Raw genomic sequence first — 27692 nt, 5'->3', positions numbered from 1 at the left:
ATTTTCTGCAAATATATTACTAAATTTACTGTGGGATGGAGAGAGGTCGCACCCCGAGAGGTTCCACTGTACATAAAAGAATACATTGTTATTACCAGCATCGTTTGCAGTAACAGAGTGATCTGAAACTGAGACATCTGATGAGTTGCCTTGAGATTTGACAGATGGATTTTGTTGACTAGATGTAGAATACAATGATGACTGTGAATGAGAAACTTCACGACTAAAGGTTGTTTCTACTTTTGTATAACTTTCAAATGAAGATTGAGATATTACTTCGCAAGACTGTGATGTCATTACTTGGGCGTGGTTGAAATCAAGTTGATCAAACATGCATATGTCATCTGAAGAAGCACTTTGATTTACTAAAACATACAAAAGAAATGCATATAAAAAGCATTTGTTTAAAAGGAAAATTTTAATATTAGCTAGTAAAAAATGTAACATTTTAGCAAATAATGCATTTTAAATTTGTTTTTATCAGGATTGGACGGGTTAAACTGAATAAAATTTGTCAACAAAAAAAAAAATCTCGGCAGATTTTATAGAATTTTCTGATTTTTGTATTATAAGATTTATAACATAATTTTTCAGTTAGGCCTTATTCTTAAACATAAAATATTTTACTAAACACTTATATGTGCCATTTAAGATTGAAAATAAGAAATGTTTTTTACAAATCCAATTTTTTTGGAAAAAAATATCAAGCTTTAAGGCACCTCAAACATATATTTGTTCATTTTCCAAGAAATTTTGGGCATTTCAGTTGAATATACTGACATTTATCCTAATTTTACACAATGATAAAATTCCTTGACTTATTTCTTTTTGGTGGTGACCCGGGAAAAAATTACCATAATTTTACCCCACAAGTTAAATATTTTTTGAAATAATAATAAGAAGAATGCTGATAAGAAACTATAGAAATGTTTTTTAAAACAAATTCACTAGTTTGGAAATATTATTCAGTCCTACATCATTTTCTACTAACTGATATCAGTAGGCAGTTTTTTGATATTCTTATGTGTCTAAGATGCTGAGCTAAATTGCCCTAAAATGATGACAAAAATCTTTCAAAAATTTATAAAATCCTAAATTGCCAGAAAGACTGTGAATGCAGAACACTAATTAATTTGATTGATCATTATTATTTAAGAAACTTCTTTAACTATAAGTTGAATGGAATTATTATTAAAATTTTAAAACTAAGTAAAAATGGTGTAAAATTTAAAAAAAAAACCTAGTTTTTAAAAAATATTTTTTTGTAAATTATGTATGTTATATTTTAAATTGCAGTTTGTATAAATTTTAATTTAAAAAATTGAATTTCAGAATCTTGAAAATACAATGCAAGTGCGAAAATATCCATTTCATAAAAATGAACTTGAACTTAAAAACATATTTAAAAATCATATTTAGACAGCGGTTTGGCTACTGATCATATTGTTTAAAGAAATAATATGGTGAATTTTCTCAGAAAAAAACTCTAAAACTTTTACAATTTTCATTTTACTATTTAAGATAATAAGGTCTGACTTTTACATGAACAAAATATTACTAGAAATACTTTTTAGTTAAATAAAGATAAGGAACATAACAGTGGCCTCATGAACACTTTTCACCACTAATGCTTGAACTTTTTTTCTTTCATAAAAATATTTCATGAAAAATATTTTGACACTATCCAAGGGAAGGTTATATATTGAGAAAAGAGAATGTCACATTAACAGACATACAATAATTAATAACTATATTAAAACCATAATAAAAAACCTACAGTTTTAAAATACAGGCTGAAAGGTGTGGTTGATGACACTATACCCCTGCCACACCTGCTTCTTTTCAACCTACTTTTGTTTGATTATCTTGTGCAAACTTGCTTTCTCTACCCTGCTAATCCACTCCTTTGTTTCTTGTTATAACATGTTTGAGATTTTCTGCTGCATCTCAGTGTTTCTTTCATTCTGTGTCTAACACCGAGTAAGTACAGTATGCCTGTTAGTGGCATATTATTTGTGATATTTTCAAGTAGTTAAAACTTCATCCATTTAACAATATATTTTAGTTTCAAATTACTTGTGAGAAAGTATAAATATAACATTTAAAAAAATTGTTTTATTCTAGCACAATTTAAAAACTCAATTTTCAACTAATTATAATAAAAAAAAACAATAAAAAAGAATTTAAGAAAATTTAAATAAAGAGTAAGTACAAAAAAATATTCTTAAATATTTCAAAATAAGAAAGTAATAGTTTTACAACAGAAACTTTGAATAACATTTAATGTGTTAAAAAACTTTTTCTAAAGTCATAGATTTAAATTTATAAATTTCAAATAATAAATAAAAATACAAAGATATGTGTGCAAACAACTAGCATTTCCTAATATAATTCAATCCATTGAAAATTTTTCAAACTTTCAATTGAAAATATTTCACTGGGAATGATTTTAACTTAATCATTAAATAATATGGGCAAAATTTCATAAATCCGCAGTAATTTATGTAATGAATAAATCCTTAAAAAGTCAATATCTTTTTTTATTAAGTGTAGAGGTAGTTTAGTGGTTAAGTATATTATGTGGGGGGGGGATTCAAATTCTGAAAATACTCAAATCCTAAGAATAGGTTAGAATTTACTTTTAGCAGTTTTCAGTAAAAAAAAAAGATGATTTGTAACCAGGTTTTAGAAATTTCCATACAATATTAAAATGCTTTTTATAAATCATATAAAATGTCACAAAATATTTTTTACAAGGCTTGTTCCTCAAAAGCAACAGGTAGCATTACAACTAATGATTAAGTTGACTTCGATATAAAAAAAAAAACTTTCTAATTTGTCACATAAAAGTGTAGAGTTAATTTAATTACATAAATACGATATATTCTCAATAATAAACTGGCAAAATTATATTCGTAAACATAAACTGTCGGCCATACAAACTTAAATTATTAAAAAATAGATCAAAGTAGCTTAAAAATTAAAGGTAAAATATAAGTTACAGTAGATTTTTTAATAATTTCCTAAATAAAATAAGTAATGAATGTGGTAAATCATAAATTAATATAACCAAATCGTGTGTTTATAAGTTGTTATATTATCATACATTGATTCCGTTTCACGCAATCCAATTATATTAAATAATAATCCCAAGAAACTGAAGCGGTAAGATATTGCTTGATTAAAAACATCATTCGCTTCAGAAATAAAAGATATGAATAACTGACAAGTCCTGAAAATTGACACCTTTTTTTTGAGCACTTAAAAATGTCGAATATTATCCCCAATTTGTATACTTTTGAAGTGAAGTTTTTAATCAAGTAAAATCCAATTATGCGTTTGATATTGTTATTTTGTTGAAAAATGTGACAATTATAAGAAATTACTAGCTTGTTAATTATTTTTATCAAAGAATATGGAATAAAACTAATGATTTTAATATTCTAGGAATGAATTAAAAATAGTGGATTTAATGCAAAAATAGTAATTTAAACTTTTTAAAAATTTTTTTTAAGGAATCTCAAAATCAAAATTAATGAGAAATGCCTTATCTGAAAATATTAAATAAATAAATGCAAAAAGATGTGAAAATGCAAAACAATTACTCAAACATTAAATTTATAAAAGTTACTTTTTTTTAAAATATTTATACAAAAAAAAAATTGTATGGTACTTTTCTGATACACGTGTGGCTTGAAATAATTTTTCATGTTGCTTGAAATAATTATTAAATGTTAATTATAATAATTATTATAGAAATATAATGTTATTAAAATCATAAATATTATTAACTAAATTTGAATTCAGAAGACTACAGGAATTATTATTTGTTTAAATATGTTATAGTTTACTTGTTTTATGATATACAAAAAAATCTAAGTACTACTACTATTAGAACAAGTTTATTATTGTACACAACAAGAAGGTTGTACTAGTTTTCATTCCTTTAATTAATTTTTATTTTTTTCAGCATGTGCTGCCTTTAAGTGTGCTTTTTGTGTGAATCTAAAGTTTAATATATGAAGCAAAACTTTTACTTACTGGAAACTTTCTTAAGGATTGATGAAGATATCATAGACAGAATTTCTATCAGGCGACTGGAAAAAATAAACCATAAAATGTAAAAATAATTATTTTAAAAAATATTAAAGAATAATTTAAAGCAAATATAAAGTAATGTGAACTCTAAGATGGATCATGTTACAGAAGTTTAACAAGATATACTTAATGTGCAGTGCACAAAAACAAAAGAAAACAGACCACCGTGAATAGCTTCAACTAAATGACTTCACATTCTGGGACTTAATCTTATTAGTTCTAGGGGGTGACTTCAAATATGATAATTATTTAGTGCAGACGATATTTTTATGTTGCAAAATCAGACACAAAAACTTACTTTCTTTGAATAAGTATGCTTTTTTTTAAAACAAATTTGGATTTCTAACCCCAAAAATACAGGGGTAGCCGCACTCTGGAAAATATGGTCCTAATAGTTTAGTCAGAACAGCGGTCCAAACTTTTGACCCCTTAATGTAAATTTAACTTTTTGCATATTCCGCCATATCACGAGAATTTTTTAAAGGTATTGAAACATTTTTGGATACAATTATAAAATCTGTTCATCTAAAGATAATCCCATGCAATATTTTTCACTATTTTACTTAATAATAGTAAAAAAAAATTTGAATTGTAATGTATAAAATTTATTACACCATTATAAAGTATCTAATTTTAGTTGGCAAAATACAAAATTGAGTGAAATCTCAGGAATTATTGAAACGATTGTGCTCAAATTTTGTAGTTTGCCATGTAAAATCAGATATTTTAAAATGATGTAAAAAATTTTAAACCTTACACTTCAAACTACTTTGACTACCGTAAACCGGGGCGAGTCTACCCATTTTTTCAGTTTGTCAACTTTCAAGTGTTCAAACTTTTGTAAATATTAAAGAAAAAAGGCTTTTAATAGGTGTTTCGGAATTGCTATTTATCCCTCTTTAAAGCTGAGAAATCGATTTCAGAAAATATTAACAGTTACGCTGTTACTGTATATTTTTATAGAACTGCTGACAAATCTCTCGTATGGGGCGAGTCTACCCATTCTACTAAAATGAATGTTAACATTGTATATAATCAAATTTTACTATTAAATTTTTATTTTAGTTACTATATAGGATATTTATGAAGTAAAATTCAGAACTTTATTATATATTCCATTTTTTTATTCATAAAATAACACAAATTGAGTACCGTAAACCGGGGCGAGTCTACCCATTTTTTCAGTTTGTCAACTTTCAAGTGTTCAAACTTTTGTAAATATTAAATAAAAAAGGCTTTTAATAGGTGTTTCGGAATCGCTATTTATCCCTCTTTAAAGCTGAGAAGTCGATTTCAGAAAATATTAACAGTTACGCTGTTACTGTATATTTTTATAGAACTGCTGACAAATCTCTCGTATGGGGCGAGTCTACCCATTCTACTAAAATGAATGTTAACATTGTATATAATCAAATTTTACTATTAAATTTTTATTTTAGTTACTATATAGGATATTTATGAAGTAAAATTCAGAACTTTATTATATATTCCATTTTTTTATTCATAAAATAACACAAATTGAGTATGTGATCGATTATCACATTTTGATCAGAGTTTTGTTTTTATAATCATTAACATTATAAATAAAAAATTTTTCTGATTATTGTTGATAAAAATAAATTAAAATTAATATAAATTTACAATTAAATAATTAATAAATAATAATAATTAAAGATTATTAACAAAATCGTGGAATTTTTTTGTAACATTTAAATCCATTTGTTTCGCGAATATAATTTCAAACCATCTGTAATAATAAATAATAATTTATTTAACTTGCATTAAATAAAAAAAGTTAATTTTGTAATATAAAAATTGAAAAAATAGGTAAAATAAACATATTTTATATTTACATTTATATTTAACCTATAAATTTTCTTATTAATGATAAATTTATCAATGCAGAATTAAAATAATATACTCAAATTCATTTAAAATGACTTAATTTTAATATCAACAAAGCTCTAAATTAGAGTATTATGCTTTATTAAAACTAAATACGAATGGGTAGACTCGCCCCGCGAATTCTGGCTTTTTGTTTACAACAGCAAAACTTACATTCTTTTTGTTTTTTTTCATATAAAATTAATGTAATCTTAGTCTTAGATAAGTTTATCACTTAACCAAGGTGAAAATAGTACTAATAATAATATACTTACGGAGCACCAACTAAAAGTTTGCTGATTTTCAATACAAATCTCTCAAAAGACGTTTGAACAGGTCGGTTAAAAAGACACCAAATAAATAAAAACGGATCAAACTACTACAGCGCCATCTTCCTTAGAGTCTGAGCTAAGTCCTCCGTCGGTAAAATTTTTTTTATTTGCAATTTAAAATAGTGAAAATTAAATAAAACTAAAATGGGTAGACTCGCCCCTGGATGGGTAGACTCGCCCCGGTTTACGGTACTTTTAAATAAAATATTAAAAAATAATAAATATTTACTAAATTTATTTTTTGCATGGATTATCTTTAGTTAAATTAATTTTATAATTGTGTGCAAAAATCTTTCAATTTAATTTCTCGAGATATGGCGAAATACGCAATAAATAAAATGAACAGTAGGGGATCCAGACTTTGAATCACTCTCCTGACCAAACTATTAGGACCTCATTTCCCAGAATGCGGCTACCCCTTTTATTTGGGAGGGTGGCAGAATACTAAATCTGCGAGAAAAAAAGATAGGTTTATTCAGAGGAAATACATTTTTGTGCCTGATTTCGTAACTGAAAATATCATCTTCACTAAATAATAGTATATTTGAAATCATCCCGTGAACCACTAAGATAGAGTCACAGAACGCGAAGATCTGATCATTAGATCAAAAGTTATTCAGTGTAGCCGGTTTTTTTTCTTATTTTGGCACACTATACAAAAAATGAGCAAAGTATCCTCCAGAAAAATAGAAATTTGATAAATTAAGTATGAACAATTATGAATCATTTCAAAAACAAAATAATTATTTAAAATACTGATTACAGACATAACTTACAGAATCGGACAATGATTGATTCTTAATAGACTGGGACTGTCTGTTAGCTAAACTGCCTTTGTTTGCCAATTCAGCCTTTGCTTTAGCAGCACTTGTATCAAGTAGCTTAGTGTGAGGAACCGCTGTATCAAATAAAATTTCACAATCTGGTCGTCTTTCTTGTGGCACGTTTATCACAATACTCATCATCCGGACTAAATGGGGACTGCAATTCACTATCTGATGTTTCACTATCAGACAGATCAAAGCACTGAACTTCTAAAAAAATAATCAATCCTTTTGAAATCAGATGTAAATTTCATTTTAGTAATTATTAAAATCATTCACAAGAAAAATATACATATAAAGTATTGTTTCTTTAAACTGGATATTTTTTTCAATAACGTTTAAATAGTTTGCTAAATACGGCGGTATTATTTAGCCTACCTCAGACTGCAACTCTTCTTGTTAGTATTAAAAGGCAGTTGCAACATTTATTTCACACTAATTACACAAAAGTTAATATATAATATATTGTACCTCTATTCTGATTAAGTATAATTTCAATTACCATAGAATAATTCTTGTAAGATTCTCAATTATGCCTTATTTTCAATATGATTCATAATAGTTCGTTATTCTAAACTAGTATACTGAAATAAGTTATTTAATGCTTTTTTTTCTTAAATAATAATTTTTAGAATTCAAAATTTAACCTCCTACATCAAAAGAAACACATTGTTATATAACTGCAACTATATTACAGAGTGAATCATAACAGAGCTGAACTTTTGGCTATAACATTCTAACAGAACTATAACATTCTAAAAAACATTATAAAACATTAGCTAAGTACATTAATTTCAAAACTTTTATTACAAAAAATTATTTTAAAAAATGCAAAAAAAATTTCTCACTATTTCCAGTAATAAAAATAGAATAAAATTGGTTGCAAAAATAAAAAATTAATAAAAAATGGACAATATTTTATTTTTTGAAGAACATGTCATGCTATAGTTATCATTGAATTATTTCAAAATCAAAGGGAAAAAATTAGTCTTTTCTAACTAAAAATGTCTAACTGTGATGAGCAAATAACCTCAAAATAATACATATAATAAGTGCTTTAGAATAATCATTAAATATACTAGAGACTACAATTCTAATTCATTTGAACATTTTATTAAATTTTCCACAGGATAATTGGGTTGCCTTGCATAGTTTTTCCCTATTTTGATGTAAAATATAATCTATTAAAATTAAATAAAAGTTTAATATAACAAGAAAAACACATTAAACGAAGTTTACTATTAAGACAAATTTTCAAGTCATTGTCAAAATTATAATATTAAAAATACAAAATTGGAAAGTTTTTTAGAAATTAAAAATTACTAGCCCTCCCATGACAAATTTTTTTAGGGAAATCTATTTTTATGTTTAAACGAGAAATATAATACCAAAAAGTTTAAATAGAAGAAAACTTAATTATTTCCAGTATTGATAGAGAAAAGTGAAAAACTTCTTTTTTACAATCTTAACCCCTTATTTTCATAAGGCAACCATGCACTAGAAAAGAAAGTTACTTCTTTTATCACATATCTATAATGCCCCTTTTTTCTCTTCTTGCCAGCTTACTATTAAAATCAACATTTACTTATATCACTAACATTAAAACTGTTAGTGTATTTCATTTTATTTTCACTTTTCAAAAACTTGAGGCAGTTTTCAAAAGGTACAATTATGTTACTAAAATTTAGATTCTGTTGTACAAACAATCCTGTGTTATACATTCCTGCCCTTTCCAAAATGCAAAGCAATGTCATTCAGAATGCAAAAACAGTCTACTCTAGATACATATTTTAAATCTACATTGTTCAAAACAAAAAAAAGAGGTTAATATGTCTAATTCATTTTAATTGCTATTTTAACATTAAATATATGTATTTGGTTATAACAAGGATTTCAGCAACTTTTCTGAATTGTTGATAGAACAGACTTTTACTATACATTAAAAATATCTTTTGATGTCAAAATTCCTATCATAGCTTTATAATTACGCAATACTACAAGATCATATTACTTGCACTACAGTGAAAATACTATGGTGGGGAGAAAAATACAGCAGCACGAGGAATGAAAGATTAATTATAAAGTGAAAAGAGAAAACTAAAAAATTTACTTAAAAATTTAGGTGGGCTGACAAGATTTCTACATTGTGGAGTGATCGGCTTTAAAGGTGTATTATAAGGAAGACCAGTTGGAAAGAGTCACCACAAGAGTCTGTTCAAGCAATATTACCTGAAAAATATTTTAAATTTCTTTTAAAATTTAACTACAAATTTATTATTTAAAAAAAGATTTTTTAATATCTAAATACAGAAACAAAGCAGTAAGATCTTATTCCATAAAAAATTATAATAAATCAAAATTCTAGCACGACAGAAGTAAATAACTAAAGTAAGCTTTATAACAATAAAATACAACTAATTTATCACTTTAAATATTTTAAAAGTAAAATAAGCTATCTACATGATAAATAAGTAAATAATTTTAAATTGAATTAAGTGTCATTATAAAAATGTATATATTATTGATTATAGTTGAAAGCAATGTAAATCATACCCTGTCCTTTAGAGCTTTTACCAAAGCATTATATTCTTGATCTTTCTCTTGCAGTTGTTGAACATAATACTCTTGCCACTGAATAAGCTCTTTTTCTCTGTAAAAATAATTAATAAGCACTGAGCACGTCGTGTATAAAAATTATTAATAATGCCTTTAAAATAGACTTTTATTTTCTGAGGAGAATAGACCTTAACAACTAGGACATTTCAAAATAAAGAGGAAAACTATTTTCATTCTAAGACCTAAGCACTAAATGCAAGGAAAAAAATAATGTTTTTTTTACCAATTCTTTCTGAAAAAATTATCAGAACTAAATAATTCACTCTACATAAAATAGTAAAATAATTAATACATTAATAAAAACTATAGTCAAAATTAGAATTTAATTAAAAAAAGCTAAGCCATTACTTATTTTAAAAAAATCCATAAAAAAACACAGCTAAAATGGAACAAGATGGTCACAAATTTCTTTAAAAAAGAAAAGAAAAACCACATAAAAAAATTAACAAATATAAATAAAAAATTTAAAAAAAAAATAATTTAAAAAAATTCTGTAAACTTTACCTTTTCTGAAACCCTTTTATAAATTTCTTGGCTCTGCTGTATTTCTTTTCAAGTGTTGAATATTTGCATTGTAATGCACCTAAGTCACTTTTGCTTTGCAACAGCTCTTGTTCAACATTCTGTAAACTAAGACTTAGTTCTTCAACTTGACATTGAGCCATGTCTAACCATTTTCTGTAGTCACACTCCATGTGCTCCATTGCTTGTAGCTTTAACAAAAAAGTATTTAAGAATATTAAATTTCAGAAACTTTAATGGCAAGGAATACCCTAGAAGTTTCTCAGATCATAGCGAAATTCATTGCAAGAAAACAAATGAAAAAATTACTTAAAAGTGATGAACAGCAATTTAATTCAAAACAATGAAAACTTTCAGAAAATACAATATCATTTTTATTTATTTATGTGTTAGTTCATTTCTAAAACATAGTTCTCCAAAAGACTAAAAAATACTCTTGAAATTTTTATTACTCAAAATTCTCAGATTTTCTTTAAAACCCCAAATCACTTCAAACCTATAAGTCACGTATCATATAATCACCTTTCAATGTGAGTGTTCGTTAACAAAGATTTAAGCAACTAACAAATTTGCTTGAGTTACCCAGCACTTAAAAACCTAGCCATGTGACCAACATTGTTACTATAGCAAGAAAAATATATTGCAAAAGCATAAAACTGACAAACCTGAAAATTGTATTATACAGTAGTTAATTAGCAAAGAAATAATTACTAGATGTAAAATATAATTTTAACTTAAAAATGTAACTGTAGCATTTTTTTTAAATAGTTTTTTTTTGTCTGGTTAAATTTTTACCAATCTTGAATAGAACTTTGATAATCAGAAACAAAAATGTAGATTTGTAACTCAAATGTGTTGAAAAATATATCCAATAGATCTGCCTTTTTGTAATGCAGTTTATGTAGTTCAATCTTACCTTTTCATTTGCTTTTTTCAGTTCATTTTATGTAATCACACTAGCAAAATGGGCCAAAAAAGTACTGAATCAGTTTGATAAAATAATATAACTGATATTAAATTATAAAGACAGAAACTATTTTTTAACAAAGTCAGTTTTGAAATGAACGTAAAAATTTTATTTCGCACATAAAAAAAAAAAAACAATGCATTTAAGGAGCGATATTTTGTTTTTCCTAACTACACAATAAAGAGAGTACTAAATGAATAACTAAAATTACATTCTAAAGCACTGAACTTACGGAACTTACCAAGTTTTAATACTAAACTTATAAAGTCTAACTTATAAGAATTAAACTTATACAGTCTGAAAAATAAGTACGATGAGGGGTTCCTCATAAGTTCTATAAGTAGCAAATAGGTAGTTACATAACTAATACTATTTTTTAACAAAGTAGCTAATAAGCACTAGTGAGTAGATAATACTATTTTTTAACAAAATCCATTTTAAACAAAACATGAAAAATTTATTTTGCATAAAAATTTTTTTTTATAAAATCAATATATTTAATGGGCCATTTTGTTTTTCTTAGTAATACAATAAAGAGAGTACTAAATGAATTACTAAATTTAGAATATAAAGCACTGAACTCACTAAATTTACCAAGTTTTAGTACTAAACTTATAAAGTCTAAACTTCTTATAAGTATTAAACTTATATAGTCTAAAAAATAAATGTGATGATGGGTTTGTCATAAGTAGCTAATAGTTATATAAAGGTTAAATAAGACAAAATTGTAAATAGTTAGATAAAATATGAATATAAACTGAAAATAAGTATTCTGTATAAAATAATAAAATTAATTTGTAACGAGCGTAACTTTAACCGACTTTGTAACTTTAACCGAAACTGTTTGAGCCACCCCATGAACTCTTCAGTTCACGGAATGATACAGTCAGAATGGGATGTTTAGTTTTTCTCAAATCTTTTAATTTCTCTCTAAAATCTGTTTTTCTTTTTATAAATATTCCAACTAACTTAATTTTTTTGTTTAAGTTTTAATTAAATATATTTTGTCCATTGAATAAATTTGTTAATTAACTGCAGTAGAATTGTTTCTGCTTCTTTCTTCTTCTTTTTTTTTGTGCCTCTTTAAACTTAAGTCACCAAAGCAGGCACAAATTCACATAGAATATCCTTTTTTTCCATTTCATCGTTAAGACAAGAGTTAAATCATATATATCTATGAAAAATATCAGGGAGAATTAAATTGTTTCATTCAATGAATACTAAAAAATATCTTTAAAATGATTTTTAGTGGGATTCCCAATCACCTTGAAAATTAAGTAAAATAATGTTATTTAGTACTACCTCTTTCATCTAATTCGAGCTTGTGAATTAAATAGGAAGTATTTTAAACTTGAAATAAAATCATTAGCCGAAAATGGGAAACCTAGATAACAACAGACAAGGAGATAAAAAAAATTGCTTAAAGAAAAGAAATGCAGTCTACCTGATATCAAATGAAATATGAGGAAATAGCATTGATAAACTGAAAACAAAATTTATACAATATTATTCTAATATGTCATTCAGAGAACATACATTATAAAATTCATGTAAAATGAGATATGAAAGAGTGAGTATAAAATTAAAATAAGAATTTTTAAAAAATTAAATGTACAAGATCAATATATAAATTTGTATACAATAAAAAAAGTATATTAATTGAACATGATAAAAAATATATCAATTTCATAATTAGAAAAGATATGTTTCTTTCTATCAAAATAAGGCAAGAACAGACTTTTTTTCCTTCTTTTAATTAAGATTTAGAATAATGAAGAATTTTCAGTAAAATATGATAAAACTAACATAAAGGGGGAAATGAAAGTTGAGCGTTAAAATAATTGCTACATGTGCATCTTACCTTGCATACTACATTTTATCTTGTTGATAATTTTTCTTTATATTTAACTAAATATAAATATAAACACAAAACTTTTTTTTTCATTGAAATAAAGCACTGTTTTTTAGAAGAAAAAAAATTTTAAAAATCGAGGCAGTAACATTAAATTAAAGACTTGCGATTATTAAAAATTGAAGAAACAAAAATAACTCCTCACTAAAATCAATAAATGTATATTAAATTCTGAATAATAAATTGCGCAGTGAAACTAAAAACTATACTCACTCTATTATCAAAAGCAAAGTCACTACTGGGCCGTTCAGTTTCTCTTTCACGGTCAGCTACCAGAGATTGAGAAATTAACTGTGTAATTTCACTTTGAATTCCATCTTTTTCACGTCCAATAACAAATCTGCAAAAGATAAAGGGAAATTTAAACTAAATAAAATTAAAAAGAGACATCAATTGCAATAATTTTTAATAAAAAGAGGCAAAAAGGATGAAAGGTTAAACTATAAATTTTAAAAGTAATTATCTCTTTTTTTTTCTTGGAATATAACAATAGAGTTTTAATATTGCAATTGCTCTTATTTAAACCTTTCACTAAATAATTATAGATAAGTTTATACACAAATATTTTTCATTCATTAACAAAGAGCCTGAGGAAATTGATAAAACATCCAAAAGCAGTATTTACTAATATTTAATAAACGTTTTGACTATAAGTGAACTAAAAAAAGACAAACTAACAAGCAATAACTTCAGAAAGAAATAAAATAGCTTGCAAGAATGCCTTTTTTTCCAGAGTAAATCAATGATATGTGAAAACATGTCAAAATAAATGAAATACACAAGAAAAGTGTTTAGGTAAATAAAAGATCATTTATTGGGGTTGCATAAGGAGACTACATAACTCAGCTATCTTTTTAAATGCTGTTGGATGCTATAGTTTGTTAAATAATTCTCACCATACGTCCTGGAAGTGTCTATAGAAAGTTTCCATTTTTGGATAATTTTTAGGAATCAAAATAAATGTTTTTCTGGTCACTCCCCACACCAAAAAATTCCAATTTTTTTTAATTTACCATCTGTAAATATTTAATATGTAAGAGTAAGAAAAAAAAACAATTTTCGTGCTGTGTTTAGGACAGCTAAACATTTATGCAGCTGTAATAGGCACACTTAAAGGTTATTGAAAACTAAGAGTAGAAGGAAAAAGAAAAACGTCAGTGAGGGATATAAACTATGAATATTAATGAAGGTAAGCATTAATACTATTTTAAAAATAGTATTAATGCTTACCTTCAATAAAGGCAATAGGCTTTGTTTTTTTCTTTGTTTTTTTTCAATTATTAAAAATGAAAACCATTTTTTTTTAAAAAAAAACCTTATTTAATTCTATTGCTTATTCAATGTGTTTTTCATTAAATAGGATAACTTAATTTAATTGTTTTCTAATATTTTCATCAGAATATCTTTGCTTCGAATTCTTTATATGAAATGTTTTTATTCCAGAAAAAGGAAGCTTCAACTTAAAATTCTGCTTGCGTTTCACCTCTTTATTTTAATCAATGGCTTTTATTTATTCTTTCTAATTTTCTAGAAATCTAATTTTAACCAATAACTAAACAAAATATTAAAACTGAATTTCGCTGTTTTTTATTTTACTGGCACATTTTATTAAATGATGCATGATTTGAGCTTTTTATATCTTTTATAAGGAAAAATCCATTGCCAGGACTTGCCATAGACCAGATGACTAATGATACAGGACACTCCACGGCGCGATTAAATTTGAACTCCAGTTTGCTTTCTATTATATTTTGCCTTAAAATATAGAATTTATCAATTTACCCAAAATAGCCCCGCTTTCCTCAAGGAAAGTCAACCGTCGACCCAAAATTTTTAAAAGCAAGTGATTAGCATGAGCCTATTCACAGTCCATGATAATTAAATTCTAGATTAGTAAGAAGAGTATAATCCTTCCTTGAAGTAGGAACGTAAAGAATATTTGACCACTATTCGGTATTCGACTTATTCGGCCCGTTTGCTGAATATTCGGCTGACCGAGTGTTTGGCCAAATATTCAGCAAATTATTTCTAGGAAAAAAATTTTTTGACAGTTCTTTTAGAAATAAGAAAGATTAAAAAATTATATAAAATAGTCTTTTTACTTTACATAATCAGAAATAGTTTTTACACAAATTTATTGAGTTTTAAAATTTATGAGCTTGCAAATTTATATTCTAGAAGACAAATGGAAAAGGAAAATTTCAAAAAATGAAACTAGATTACTTTATACTGAACCACATGTTTTGTATGGCTGATTTTTTAAAAAATTATATTCAAGCAGGTCAATTTTATTGTTTTTTCAAGACCTTTAGTTTTATGACTTTTTTTGCTGTTTTTCTGTTTTTATTATAGCGCAGCATTTAATCAGAACATTTCTGATAGATTTTATTCATTTCTTGTTACTCTTTCCTGTTTTGAAAGACAGATAGCAGGTAACAAAAAAGCCGTGATTTTCAACGTTAAAGTTATATTTTAAAAAATAAGAACAATTTTTATTTGTTTCTCTTTTTCTTTTCATTAACTTTTTTTAGCAGCGTTTTTATTATGACAGCAGTTTCTAAAGAGCGTTTCTAAAGAGCGTTTCTAATATATGTTATTCTTTTATTGTCACTTCTTCAAAAAATATGGCAATATGAAAAAGTTAACTTGAGAGTTTTAATATTAAATTGTCTGTTCAAAAACTAAGAATGAATTTTGTTTTGGTTCTTATCTTGCTTTTTCTTTTTTCAAAAATCAACGCTTTTATTAAGACGCAGTAATTAAAAAGGGTTTCTATTAGACTTAATTCTTTTCTTTCTTTTTTTTAACTTTTTCTTGAGAATACAATAATTAGAAAACAGATGTCCAACTTTAAAATTTTCATTAGATTTAAGATTGGATTTTTATTTTTTTCTTTCACTGTTTATATAATCTTTTTCCTTGGACATTTTTATTATAGCGTAGCATTTCTAAAAACGTTTCTAATATACTATATTTCTTTTAACGTTCCATGGATACTTTGTTTTCCGGGAAAAAATATTTTTAACATTCAAATTTTGTCTTAATTAAAAGGATTTTTGTTTCTATTTCTTTTTTTCTTTTTTCAACTTCATTTTTTTCATAGCTGTTAGTCAGTTTTTTATTTATCCTAAATATTTTTAATGAATAACTATTACAGCTTTTTTTTTTACCCCAAACCAGTAATATAGCTAAGTTTGATTAATTTTAAAGTAAAAAAATATTTATTAATTAATTTTTTTAAAAACAAAATGTTGCTATTTGGCCGCTTAATATTCAGTAGGCCGATTTTTTTTGGTCAAATATTTGGTATTCTGCCAAATTACTATTCCTTATATCCTTACTTTGGAGAAAACATTTTAAGGTCAAAAAATAACAATAGAAATAGAAATAAATAAAAAATATCAACCACTGAATAACACATAACAAAATGTACCTCACTGGTCCTGAAGTATTTCTTAATACAGTGGCTGCATAAGCTTGAGTTACACCAACAAGGGATTTTACATCAACTTCTGTAATCTGATCATTGACTGATTCTTCACAAAATATAAAAGAAAAAACAAAAACTTAACTGAACACATGAATTAGAATTTTTAAACTTCAAAAGTAATTTTATTGTAACACATCTGCATTTTTTTTAAATGCAAAACACATTTTATTAGAAAGTTATAGTAAGATATTGGCAAAAACTCTTTTGATTATCTCGGGCGATTTTCCAGAAACCACATTTTTTTAAATTTGACTGGCACATGTAATTAACACATAAATCAATTCATATGAAATTTCATTATGTTGTTATCAAATATTCTTATGTGAATTGGTATCCAGTTTATAGCTTCATTAAATGAAGCACATTTCTAATTAAAACTGACAATACATGCTTAATAAAATAGAAAAAAAAGTGCCAAAACAATCTATATAAAATAACAAGTAAATCATATTTTACATCAGCTTAACTTGATTGTGCTCAGGGCCGGATTAAGAGCATGCGGGGCCATTCAAATTTTTGGGGACCTTAGATTACATTTTTTTTTCTCGTATGTTTTTTTTATTCAAATATAAATGTATTTATATATCTTTTCATTTAAGAAAGCATATTTAAAATTAAAATAAATAATAATAAATAAGATTTTACTTTATTTCGCTACATTAGAAGTAAAAGAATTATCGTATTTTACTAATGTATAATTGAAATTGATTTTCTTAAAGAAATTTTTTTTAAGGGGGCCTAGTCTGGTCTAATGGGTAATCCGGCCCTGACTGTGTTAAAAGCCGTGTTAATCAGGAATGTCTATTTAAATATATGTTGTAATTTGTTAAAGGACTATCAATAAAGAATAAAAAAAAACCTATTTGGATTATCTAACATGAAAATTAACAATTTTTTATCTCACTTTCAACTTAATGATAAATATCTGGCATTATTTAGCATCATTTAAGAAGAAATTTGACACACAATTATCAAAATTTTTATGGTTAAACTCCCTTTACAAATATGAGCCTTCCATTAAAATATTCTTTTGAAAAATAGAATTCATATTTTTAAAACTAAATCTCTTTTTAACAGACATTGCAGCAAGACTGAAAATTTTTAATACACTTTACAAAACTTGCTTCAAGGACATAACCTTTCACATCTTTGAGATTTTATTCTGAAATTAGAGCTGCAAGGTGAACTTAGGGTAACTGAACAAAATGAAGTGCTTTATTTCCATGCTCAAACCAAAGTATTTTTAATAGAAACTATTGTAAGAACATTTCTATGGAAAGAAGTACCTTCCATCTTTATCAGCATTTGGAGTAACTGTTTTCACAAATATACCAAGTTTTTCCACTCCGTCATCAGCTCCAACACCCATTCCACTAATACTTAACCCTAAGCCTTCTGGACCTAATATGAAAATAAAAAATCAAAATTTTAGTTTCAGATGAAATAGTTTCATTTCAAAACAAAGAGCTACATTCAAAACAATTTAGTAAATAAATGATATAAACACTCTGCACAAGTTGAACCAGTATTTATATTATTTTAAAGTTATGTGACGGGCGTAACTTTCAAATAATAAACTGATTAGCAACTGGTTGGTTTGAATAATAAACTGATTAGTATTAACAATAAACGAAGAGCAATAGAATCTTTTATAATAGGACAAGAATCTGATTAAAATAATAATTAGAAGAAATGCAAGAATCTGATTTTAGGAAAAAGGACAACATACCTAAACTTTAAAATAAATACCATTTTACTCTATATGAATAAAAATATTTAAACTAATTAGAATTTCAAGTAATACTACTTTTCTGCTATAAGCATAGATAACCATATCTTGAATTAACAGAGTGATTTTTATATAGGGTATTTCATATTGACAACCCTAAACAGATATAACAAAACTTCTATAAGAAATCATCTTTATACATCTTCTTCATTATGACACTGATTTTTTAAACTATCAATTTAATGTTTAAATGTCTTCTAGAAGAATTAAGAGTTTCTAGAAATTGTATTGTCTTTCGAATCAGTAAAGTAAACAAAGACAAATTCCAACTCACTTAGAGGAGCTTTTATCCACATTTTCAGCAACTGACCGTTAACTACAGCTAGTGTAAAGTGTTTACTTACCTTCTTCATACCTAGTGGCACATAAAGCAATCATAACTGGTGCAAGTAGAAGACAATATTATCACTGGGGCAATAAATAACAATTACGGTACAAGAGTCTGATAAAAATAATATAAACACTAATTTTAGTGCTTATTATTATCGCAAAGTTTAACTACTAATTTGAATATATTATTTGACTAAACTTTTATCAGGAGGTGAATATTCTAGAAATGATCTGTTATCTTAATGACCAATTTTGCACACAACAGTGAAAGGTAACTAGATGTTTCCCTGTCTTTTTAGAATCATTGTCAAAAAAAATTTACGTAGACTTTGGAGACTGCAAAGTGGTATTAAAATGGGAAAAAAGCAAAAAACCAATCAAAATCTGCCTAATAACTAATAAGAAAAGTAGAGTAAAAAACATAAAAATAAATTTGATTGCTAAATAAAACTTAGAGATGTTTCTAAAAGACACCATTTATTTCCATTTCCCTCTGACAATCAAACAGTAAGACAAATACAAGATTACAATTTAAGTTTAAACTAAAAAACTTTGCATTAACAAAATAAATAAAAAATTTATAAAATAAAAAATTATCATTTAAAACTATTTGTTTCACAAAAAGACATTAATTGAAAAATTACCTTTAATAAGATCAACAGGAAAAACATCCATTTTTTCAATTCTTTTCTCTAACTCATATTCAGCAGATGCAGATATCGGATCAACGTCTTCATTCCGTCTATCATAGTCTTCCGTAGAATGAGTGCTATAAACCTAGAAATAACAATACCTTTAAAATTAAAACTGATATGGGAATATACAATGTTAAGGGCAATAGTTTATGACATCAAGAAAAGTCTATTAGGAGTTTAAAATGTATAATATGTAATTTTTCTGTGGACAATTGCTACATTCATTACACATAATCTAAAACCTAACTGAATATTTTACAACATTTATATCATTTAATAATCAACACTTGGAGATGGATACTATTCAAAAAAGGAAAGTCAGCTAATTGGCCAAGTCCATAAGTTAACTGGTCAAGCCATAATTAATTAACCCTTTTTGTACTGACAGGACTTTTAAGTCCCACTAATAATGTTCTCTTACAACAATGCAACAGAACAAAATATTGCATTAAAACTCGTCTGTACCTGTAATATGACTTTTCATTTAACATTATTAGTTGCAAACACATGATTATTAGAAGTTGAACATCAACATGGTACTATTTAGTTTTTGATATCGTGTTTGTGGATGCCATTTATAACTTCTCAGTTCTCTATCTTGATCTATTCCATAAATCTTTCATACTTTTTTATTGATTCATTAAAATTTAAAACTAGTTATAAAACAAAGTGTTAAATGTTTCGCTTTAATTAAAATTTTATATTCATTATATTTATTATTTAGCATGTTAATCTTATATTTTTTTTAAAAATATTCGTCAAAAGTGCAAAATAATAATTAATTTTCAGCTAGACAAACCAAATTCGATATTGCTTTCCAAACTGAATCCCTAATCTAACAAATGAGCAATTTAATTCAGACAATAATGTGAAAATGAGCATGTTCTGACAGAATTAAAACTTAATTCTAACCAATTTTATTTTAGAAAGTTAAAAATGATGTATATATTGGATAGAAAACATCAGAAACCTTAAGTTAGTTTGAAAGAAGGTTGAAAAAATCCATTCTATATTAAATTAAAGGCGTGATATGCAATTATACTAAAGTATTTCAACTAATAACAGATACCATTACCAGCTTAAAGTTAGTTGTATAATATGCAGAACAATACAGTGCACTTTTGGAGAATTGCCTAAAATTTCAAATTTTAAAAGGAAATTCTAGTTATGCTTTGTTATATGGTTTATTACAACATTTCTTCCATTTCGCATGTTTCATTTAAACAGTAATTAGCAAACTTTACATCTAAGCTATTTAAATGAACTCAGAATACTTAAAAAGCATTAGAAAAATGATTAGACAATTTTTACACCGAAATTTTTAAATAAAACTCATAAGTTAGAAATTAATCGTAAGTTATCTTTTGCCATATAATTTTTTTCCATAAAAAATTTATAGTTTCTTTTTAAAATTTATTTTATCAATATTATTCTTGCTATATTAAAACCAATTAATCTGTGACTCAAACAAAGATGAATTTTTAAATAAGAAAATTTTATGAATATATATATTCACTACACATAGCAATAACTATAGTAAAAATGGGTAGGTACCAGGGTTTGAAAATTACATAGCATGGCACATCTCAGGCATTCTGATTGGGCATATATCCTTTTTTTACACGCCGGGCATGTAAATATTGTATCAATAATTTGCTAAGACAGTGATTATGGGTCCCTAAAAGTTTGATTATAAATAAAAATTTATGTGAGAGCAAAAATAGGAATGATATCATTATAAGAACTCTCAACTTAACATCTACTTTAAATCTTTAAGCAATTTTGCATTGCGCCCTCTTTTTTAATATGAACAAAAGTTTCCAAAGAAGTTCGAAAATTCCTCACATAACAGATAAAAGTAACCAATTAACAGAAGAAAAAAGGAAATTACTTTAATTGGATTCGTGCTAAATGATATTTTTGTAGTTTGACGAATTGGGTGTTCAGGATCAGGCACGTCATTCACAGGTTCTAGTTGGCAATTATCTTCGATCTCTGGAGGAGATAAACCAGGACATTCGAAATAGTAGTGGCCATCTTCAAGAAAATGATATTCTGTACCATCATGTATGAGCGTAGAATCAAATTCGCCTTGAGTGAATGTGGCATTCAATACCTCCTTCTTGCAATTATCATTTAATGTTTCTTAAGCCACATCTTAATGACTTTCATCAAATCTAGATAAAAGTAATACTACTTCTCTTGCCTCCTCATCACTTAACAATGCTGGATGTTCCCTAGATAAAAAAAAAGACAGTTAAAGATATCTTAAAGAAAACAAAAATGAAAATTTATCAAGATGGGATAAAAAGTGCAAAGACTAGATTAACATATACACTATTAAAAGTAAGTTAAAATTAGATATACAAAAATGCTGTTAATTGACTTTTTTACGTAAAAACAGTGTTTTACTTGCTACTTAATAACTCAACAGCTCCATCTTTACTCAGTAACAACAAAAAAAAATTACATACTTAACTACAAAAACTAGATTAAAATATACAGCTTAAAATTAAGCTAAAATTAGATATAATAAACAGTTAATTGACCTTTTTAGAAAAAAACAAGGCTTTACCTGCTACTTAATAACTTAGCAGCTTCATTTTCAGTCATTAGCTCTATATATCCAAGATTGCTATTTTTTGTTGAGCTGGTATCCAAAGGCTATAAAAAATTTATTGAATTTCATTATTAGAGAAGAAATACAATTTGTAAGTAATGGCTGTTTATACTCTTAAGTTTTTAAAACTTCAGGTATTTAACCCGGAAAAAAAATTCCAATAAATATAAGGTTTTAAATATTACAATGAAGTACCACCTTTTAAAAATGGTATTCTTTACAAACAATCAAAAACTCTTAAAAAATAAAAATATTATTTCAACTTCAAAAATGATATTTAAACTTTCTGAAAGGGATAAAAAGGAAAGTTTAAGCTTTAAAATGAATTGATTTTATAAACAAGTAATATAAAAAAAATAAGTAAATAACTTCATCTCTTGCAAAGCTGACAAACAATTAAAAGAAAATTGTTACAAATTACATACCTGGTTTATTTAATTTTGATTTAAAAAAGTTGAATTTAAAATAACAACTAATAAAGAGAACACTTACTTGTCAAATTCATTTTCACACCAGTCAGGCTCTCTAAGTTTTTGTTCATGCTACGGATAAAAAACCACATCTAAATCCCTGCCAAGAAAAAAAAAAGAGAATAAAAAAATTCATTTCATTTATCATTACTTTGAAGAAATAATTTAGCTCAAAAGACAAATATTTCCAAATGCTGTGAAAAGACTAAAATATCTTATAATACAAAATTAAAAAAATGTTTTTTTAAAAATTAAATTCAATAACTTTTTAAGGACTACAAGTTGCACTACCCTGGTACAAAGTTTTCTTTTTATAGAATTGATGGTAATGTAAAAAATTATTAAAGATTATAAATTTTTAAAAAAGAAATATTAAGTTCATAACATCTATCATGCCTTCTGCAATATAAAAGTTGATGCATTTGTATACAGTATGTAAAACAATAACTAACAGTCATTAGAAGCATTTTTTGTCCTGAAAGCACAAAATGATTGCCACTTGTTAAGGCAGTGAGGCTAATTTGGCCCCTGGCCTGCAGGCTGGTTGAGCCTCATAGACATGTAGTCAAGTGCAATCTTTTAGTCAATGGTCCTTTAAATCAGTAACTAAATACTCTTAATTTTTCTTCTTTTAAAGAACTTAGACTAATATTAGTAGCTTTATACAAAAAGCTACAGTTTAGTGTGTAAAATAAAAGAATGAGCACCTCAATATCCTTTGGCCTAATTATTTTATCTTCATGTGCTAAGATGCTAAATTAGTAGAATTATTAAGATAACATCTTAGTGTAGGGGTGCACAACCTGCGGCCCTTCGACTACTGAAGTGCGGCCCGTGAAAGCTTCTAAACACAATAAAAAAAATTTAAAAAATGGCAATTTTTAGTCGCACTTTTAAGTCATCACGTTTTGACACAATCAATTTTAACAGATTCTTCAGTAAATGTACGTTTAACGCGCTTACTTTAAGCCGATTTTATTTAAAATATGAATGATTTTCTTAAAACAGTTATTTCCGCTTTTCTACGTGATTTCAAAAATCCCGACTTTTTATTACGACGCAAGTTTCAGATCACCCATTTAATTAATCACTTTTTGGTGCACTTTATTTGTGACGATTTCATCTTTATTCTAAGTGATTTTTAATCTTTTTTTTTTCGCAATTCTTTCTGTTTTTCAAAAATTTTTATCGGCAGTTATTGCTATGAGTTCCCACGCATTATAAAAAATTCCAATTATTCTATTACGACATGCAAATTTTAAATCGTGCATTTGACACGCTTTATTCATGTTGAGATCAGCATAAATATAAGTAATTTTTTGCTCCCAATTATTTCTATTTATTATGATGTTATTACGACACGTGATTGTTAAGTGCGTAAATAAATAATCACTTTTTGATACGGTATTTCGATACAGTTTTATCGTAAATCCTAGTTATTTTTTCTTCGTTTTTTTCCGCAACGAATATGATTTGGTCGAATGTGGTAATGAATTGTGATTTGGTCAAAAACCAAATATTCGGCAAAAAAAAAGAAAAAAAAATCAACTGAACACCGTACACTTGGGGCCAAATAGCAAAATCTTTTAGCAGCATAGCAACACTAAAACTAAAATTTCAATGCTCAGAATAATAAACTGCTGTTTGTAGAAAATGCAACACCATGAAGGAATCATCAGAATCAAATGAAATTCGCAGCAAATGTCAATTATAGGATATTATGCAAATTAATAAAGTTTCAGAGCCATCGCGCGTGCGTGGCGCGCGCAGCGCCCTCTGAATTGATGCTGAAAGCGTATAAATAAAGTGCTGTAGCGGGACGTTGAAAATAGTCTATGATTATTTGTTAGTGGCAAACGTTTAGTGAGACCTGAGTATGCCTCCACGACGGAAGAATAAGAAATTCAAGCAACTTACGGAGTTTGAACGAGGGAGGATAATCGGCCTTCGAGAAGGAGGATTTTCCTATCGCGCAATAGCAGCTCGTATGCAGCGGAACAGTTCCACAGTGATGCGAGTTTGGAAGCAGTGGACCGACGAGCACCGAACAACTCGAAAAACAGGCACTGGACGACAGAAGGTGACGTCAGAGCGCGATGATCGACACCTGCTCCGCATGGCGGTGAATGATCGCACAGCTTCCTCCAGGCAGCTGGCAGCACATTGGTCTACTGCTACAGGTGTACAATTGTCGGCTTCGTCAATTCGTCGTCGTCTGCTGCGCCGTGGATTGCGTGCAAGGGTGCCATTATACAGGATTCCCCTCACGGCGGATCATCGACGGCTGCGTCGGCAGTGGGCTCTTGAGCACAGAGACTGGCGAGCTGATTGGCACCAAGTTGTCTTTTCAGATGAATCACGCTTCAATTTGTGGACCCATGATGGCCGTGTTCGTGTTAGACGTTATGCCGGTCAACGCTGCCTTCCTGAGTGTATTATTGAACGACATAGTGGTCGAACACCCGGAGTTATGGTCTGGGGTGCGATTTCGTATCATGGACGATCCAATTTGATACGAATTGAGGGTAATCTCAATAGCAACAGATACGTCCGTGAAGTGCTACAGCCCGAAGTCGTTCCTTTCCTTCAAGGCATCCCTGGAGCTATCTTTCAGCAGGATAATGCACGCCCACATGTTGCGCGGACTGTTAGAGACTTCTGTTCAGCACAACGCATGCAACTTCTTCCTTGGCCTGCTTATTCGCCGGATATGTCGCCTATTGAGCACGTGTGGGATATGGTTGGTCGGCGTCTCACTCGTGATCCGCGTCCTGCAGTTTCCAAAGACGAACTTTGGTTGCGCATACAAGCGATATGGAATTCTCTTCCTCAAGCAGATATTCAACATCTGTTTGACTCCATGCCACGTCGTATAGCAGCACTTATTGCAGCGCGTGGTGGCTGCACCAAATACTGATTTCGGACGCTTAATTTGTTTCTTTTGTTTTGAAAATTTCATCATTTATTTGTATCAGTACAAGTCGTTTCTGCATTAAATTTCATTTGATTCTGATGATTCTTTCATGGTGTTGCATTTTCTACAAACAGCAGTTTATTTCCTGGAAAAACGTATTCATAAATTAACTCGAAAAAATAAGGCCAATTAAGAACGATTTTGAAAATGTCGAAAAGCGAAACAGAGAACATAAAAATCAATCTTAATTTTTGAAAGAAAATTTTGAAGCTGAACATCTCAGTTTTCCAATTACCAGAAAAAGCCAAGAAAAATGAATTAAGTCAACAGAAATGCTATTAGAAATTACTGCGTAATAATAAAAACGTCTAAATAAAGTTTTTTTTTATTTAAAGAAAATAAAAAGTTAGAAAAAACGTTCTTAATTTTTTAAATGAAAATCTTATGCTGAAAATCTCAATTTCAATTTGTCTCATTGCCATAATTTTAGAAGAAAAAAATTGCTATAAAATAAATTTTATTAGTAACTTTATTTTTAAAAAAAAATGCTGAGTCATAATAAAAATAACTAAAAAAAGAAAAAACAAATTTTTCTTAGTTCCTGAAACAAAACTTTAATACTGAAAATCACACTTTTCTATGTTACTGGTTATTTATATTACAGTACCGGGAAAGAGTGATAATAAATCAATAGTATGAGACGTTCTGTTAAAATGCTGGGTTATAATAAAAACAGCAAAAAAATGGGAAAAAATCCTTCTCAATTCTCAAAGTATCGAAAAAATGACAAAATTGACTTGTCTGATTATAATTTAAAAAACAAAGTAACATCTATAAAAATTCAAAAATAAAAAAAACTTAAAAATGCATTTCTAAAAAATATTCTGCCGAATATTTGACTGATCATTCAACCAACTGAATTTTTTACAGAAGGGCCAAATACTCGTTGCATCCTTAATTTAAATGCAATGTTATTGCAACTTGAGAAATCATAAAATGGCGGAAAACGAGAATTTTTATACTGCTCACTGTTTGTAGTTTAGATTTAAATTTTTTGCTGCTTAAGTGATCTTTTTCGATAAAAAAGAAGAAAAATGCTTACGATATAAAAAAAGTCTAATGATTTATAAAATGAAATAATAAAATACATTACAAAATAAGCATTGAATTTTATTTTGAACTATCACAGTTTTGTGTTTATTTTAGGCTTCTGTTTAAAACCTATAAATTTTCCTCAATTAAAATATTTAATTTGAATTTATATTACTTAATTATGACTAAATTTTTTCCTACTTTCATTCTGTGGGCATTGCAATTTTTTTATTAGAATTTAATTCTAAAATGAATTTTCGTATTGCATGATATGTTAAAAAAAACATTTATTTTCTTCAATATTTATTTATTTTGATAAATCTATTGTTCATATGATAAAAACAGCAATTTTTTTTTGTAAAAAAAGGTATAAGTTTTTTTTATTTTTGAATTAATTCTAATAATGGAACACCTTTAATCTTTTACAAATATATTACTAAGTTCATTGATAAAAAAATATAAAGCTAATGTTTAAATAAACTTCACTACATTTGTCATTAACATGACTAAATACATGTGCGGCCTTTCCTTAGCCAACCTGCTGTGCAAGTGGCTCTTCACTCAAAAAGGTTGTGCACTCCTATCTCAGTGCATGAAAGATTATAAAGGTGCTCGCTTTCTTATTTTGCATATTGTGTATAACACACTATTGAAGAACAAATTAATAAATATTTAATCTATAAATTTATGAAGGATCCACAATAGGAACTCACTTGTAATTTTTACTTTTTTTTTAAAGAACTTAGACTAATGTTTGCAACCTCATTCCTAAAAAAACAATATTAAGAAAGCAAACACTTCAACATTTTTTGACTTAATGATTGGCTCTTCATTTACTGAGATGCTATCTTAATTCGATAGCCTCTTAGAGATTATCTTAATGACTTGATTATGATTGCTACTTAGAGCATGAAAATCCAACCGTTAGATCAAATGTTATTAAGGTACTTGCTTCTTAATATTGCACACCGTACACAGCACACGGTATTAACAAACATTTAATCTATAAATTTATGAGGAATTCACAATAAGTACTTACTTGTAAAGAGGTAACAGAGACTGGTAATCGGAAGGTGAAGTGGTCTCAGGAAAATAACTGCGTATTCCCAGGCGGTGGGACAATGTTTCTGCTCCCAT

At 27.2% G+C, this 27692-nt stretch overlaps 1 protein-coding gene across 1 annotated transcript; it reads right to left on the bottom strand.

The window, feature by feature from the left end:
* Window positions 1-225: 225 nt before the first annotated feature.
* On the bottom strand, window positions 226-27692 carry LOC147809919 (neurabin-1-like). The gene is made up of 12 exons (XM_087162932.1): window positions 27595-27692; window positions 21626-21696; window positions 21351-21514; window positions 19409-19541; window positions 17978-18046; window positions 16589-16691; window positions 13369-13495; window positions 10259-10467; window positions 9692-9788; window positions 7091-7348; window positions 4042-4097; window positions 226-365 (listed from the first exon to the last, which is right to left on the bottom strand). The coding sequence occupies exons 1-11, from the start codon at window positions 27690-27692 to the stop codon at window positions 4053-4055; spliced, it is 1374 nt and encodes a 457-aa protein (XP_087019058.1). The 3' UTR covers window positions 226-365; window positions 4042-4052.

Source organism: Parasteatoda tepidariorum, chromosome 5 (genome assembly GCF_982258835.1).
Source record: "Parasteatoda tepidariorum strain Cologne lab strain chromosome 5, Ptep-v5.0, whole genome shotgun sequence".
In the NCBI taxonomy this organism is placed as follows: Eukaryota; Metazoa; Arthropoda; class Arachnida; order Araneae; family Theridiidae; genus Parasteatoda; species Parasteatoda tepidariorum.
Note: the sequence above shows the minus strand (reverse complement) of the source record. Positions and strands in the feature narration are given on the sequence as shown.

Excerpts from the sequence above, each read along its gene's own strand:
- LOC147809919 (XM_087162932.1), bottom strand. The coding sequence starts at position 27,692 with ATGGGAGCAGAAACATTGTCCCACCGCCTGGGAATACGCAGTTATTTT. Across the intron at positions 19,542-21,350 it reads TTAGCACGAATCCAATTAAA|GTTTATAGCACTCATTCTAC; the intron begins GTAATTTCCTTT and ends TGTTATTTCTAG. Across the intron at positions 9,789-10,258 it reads ATAAAAGGGTTTCAGAAAAG|AGAAAAAGAGCTTATTCAGT; the intron begins GTAAAGTTTACA and ends TTATTTTTACAG.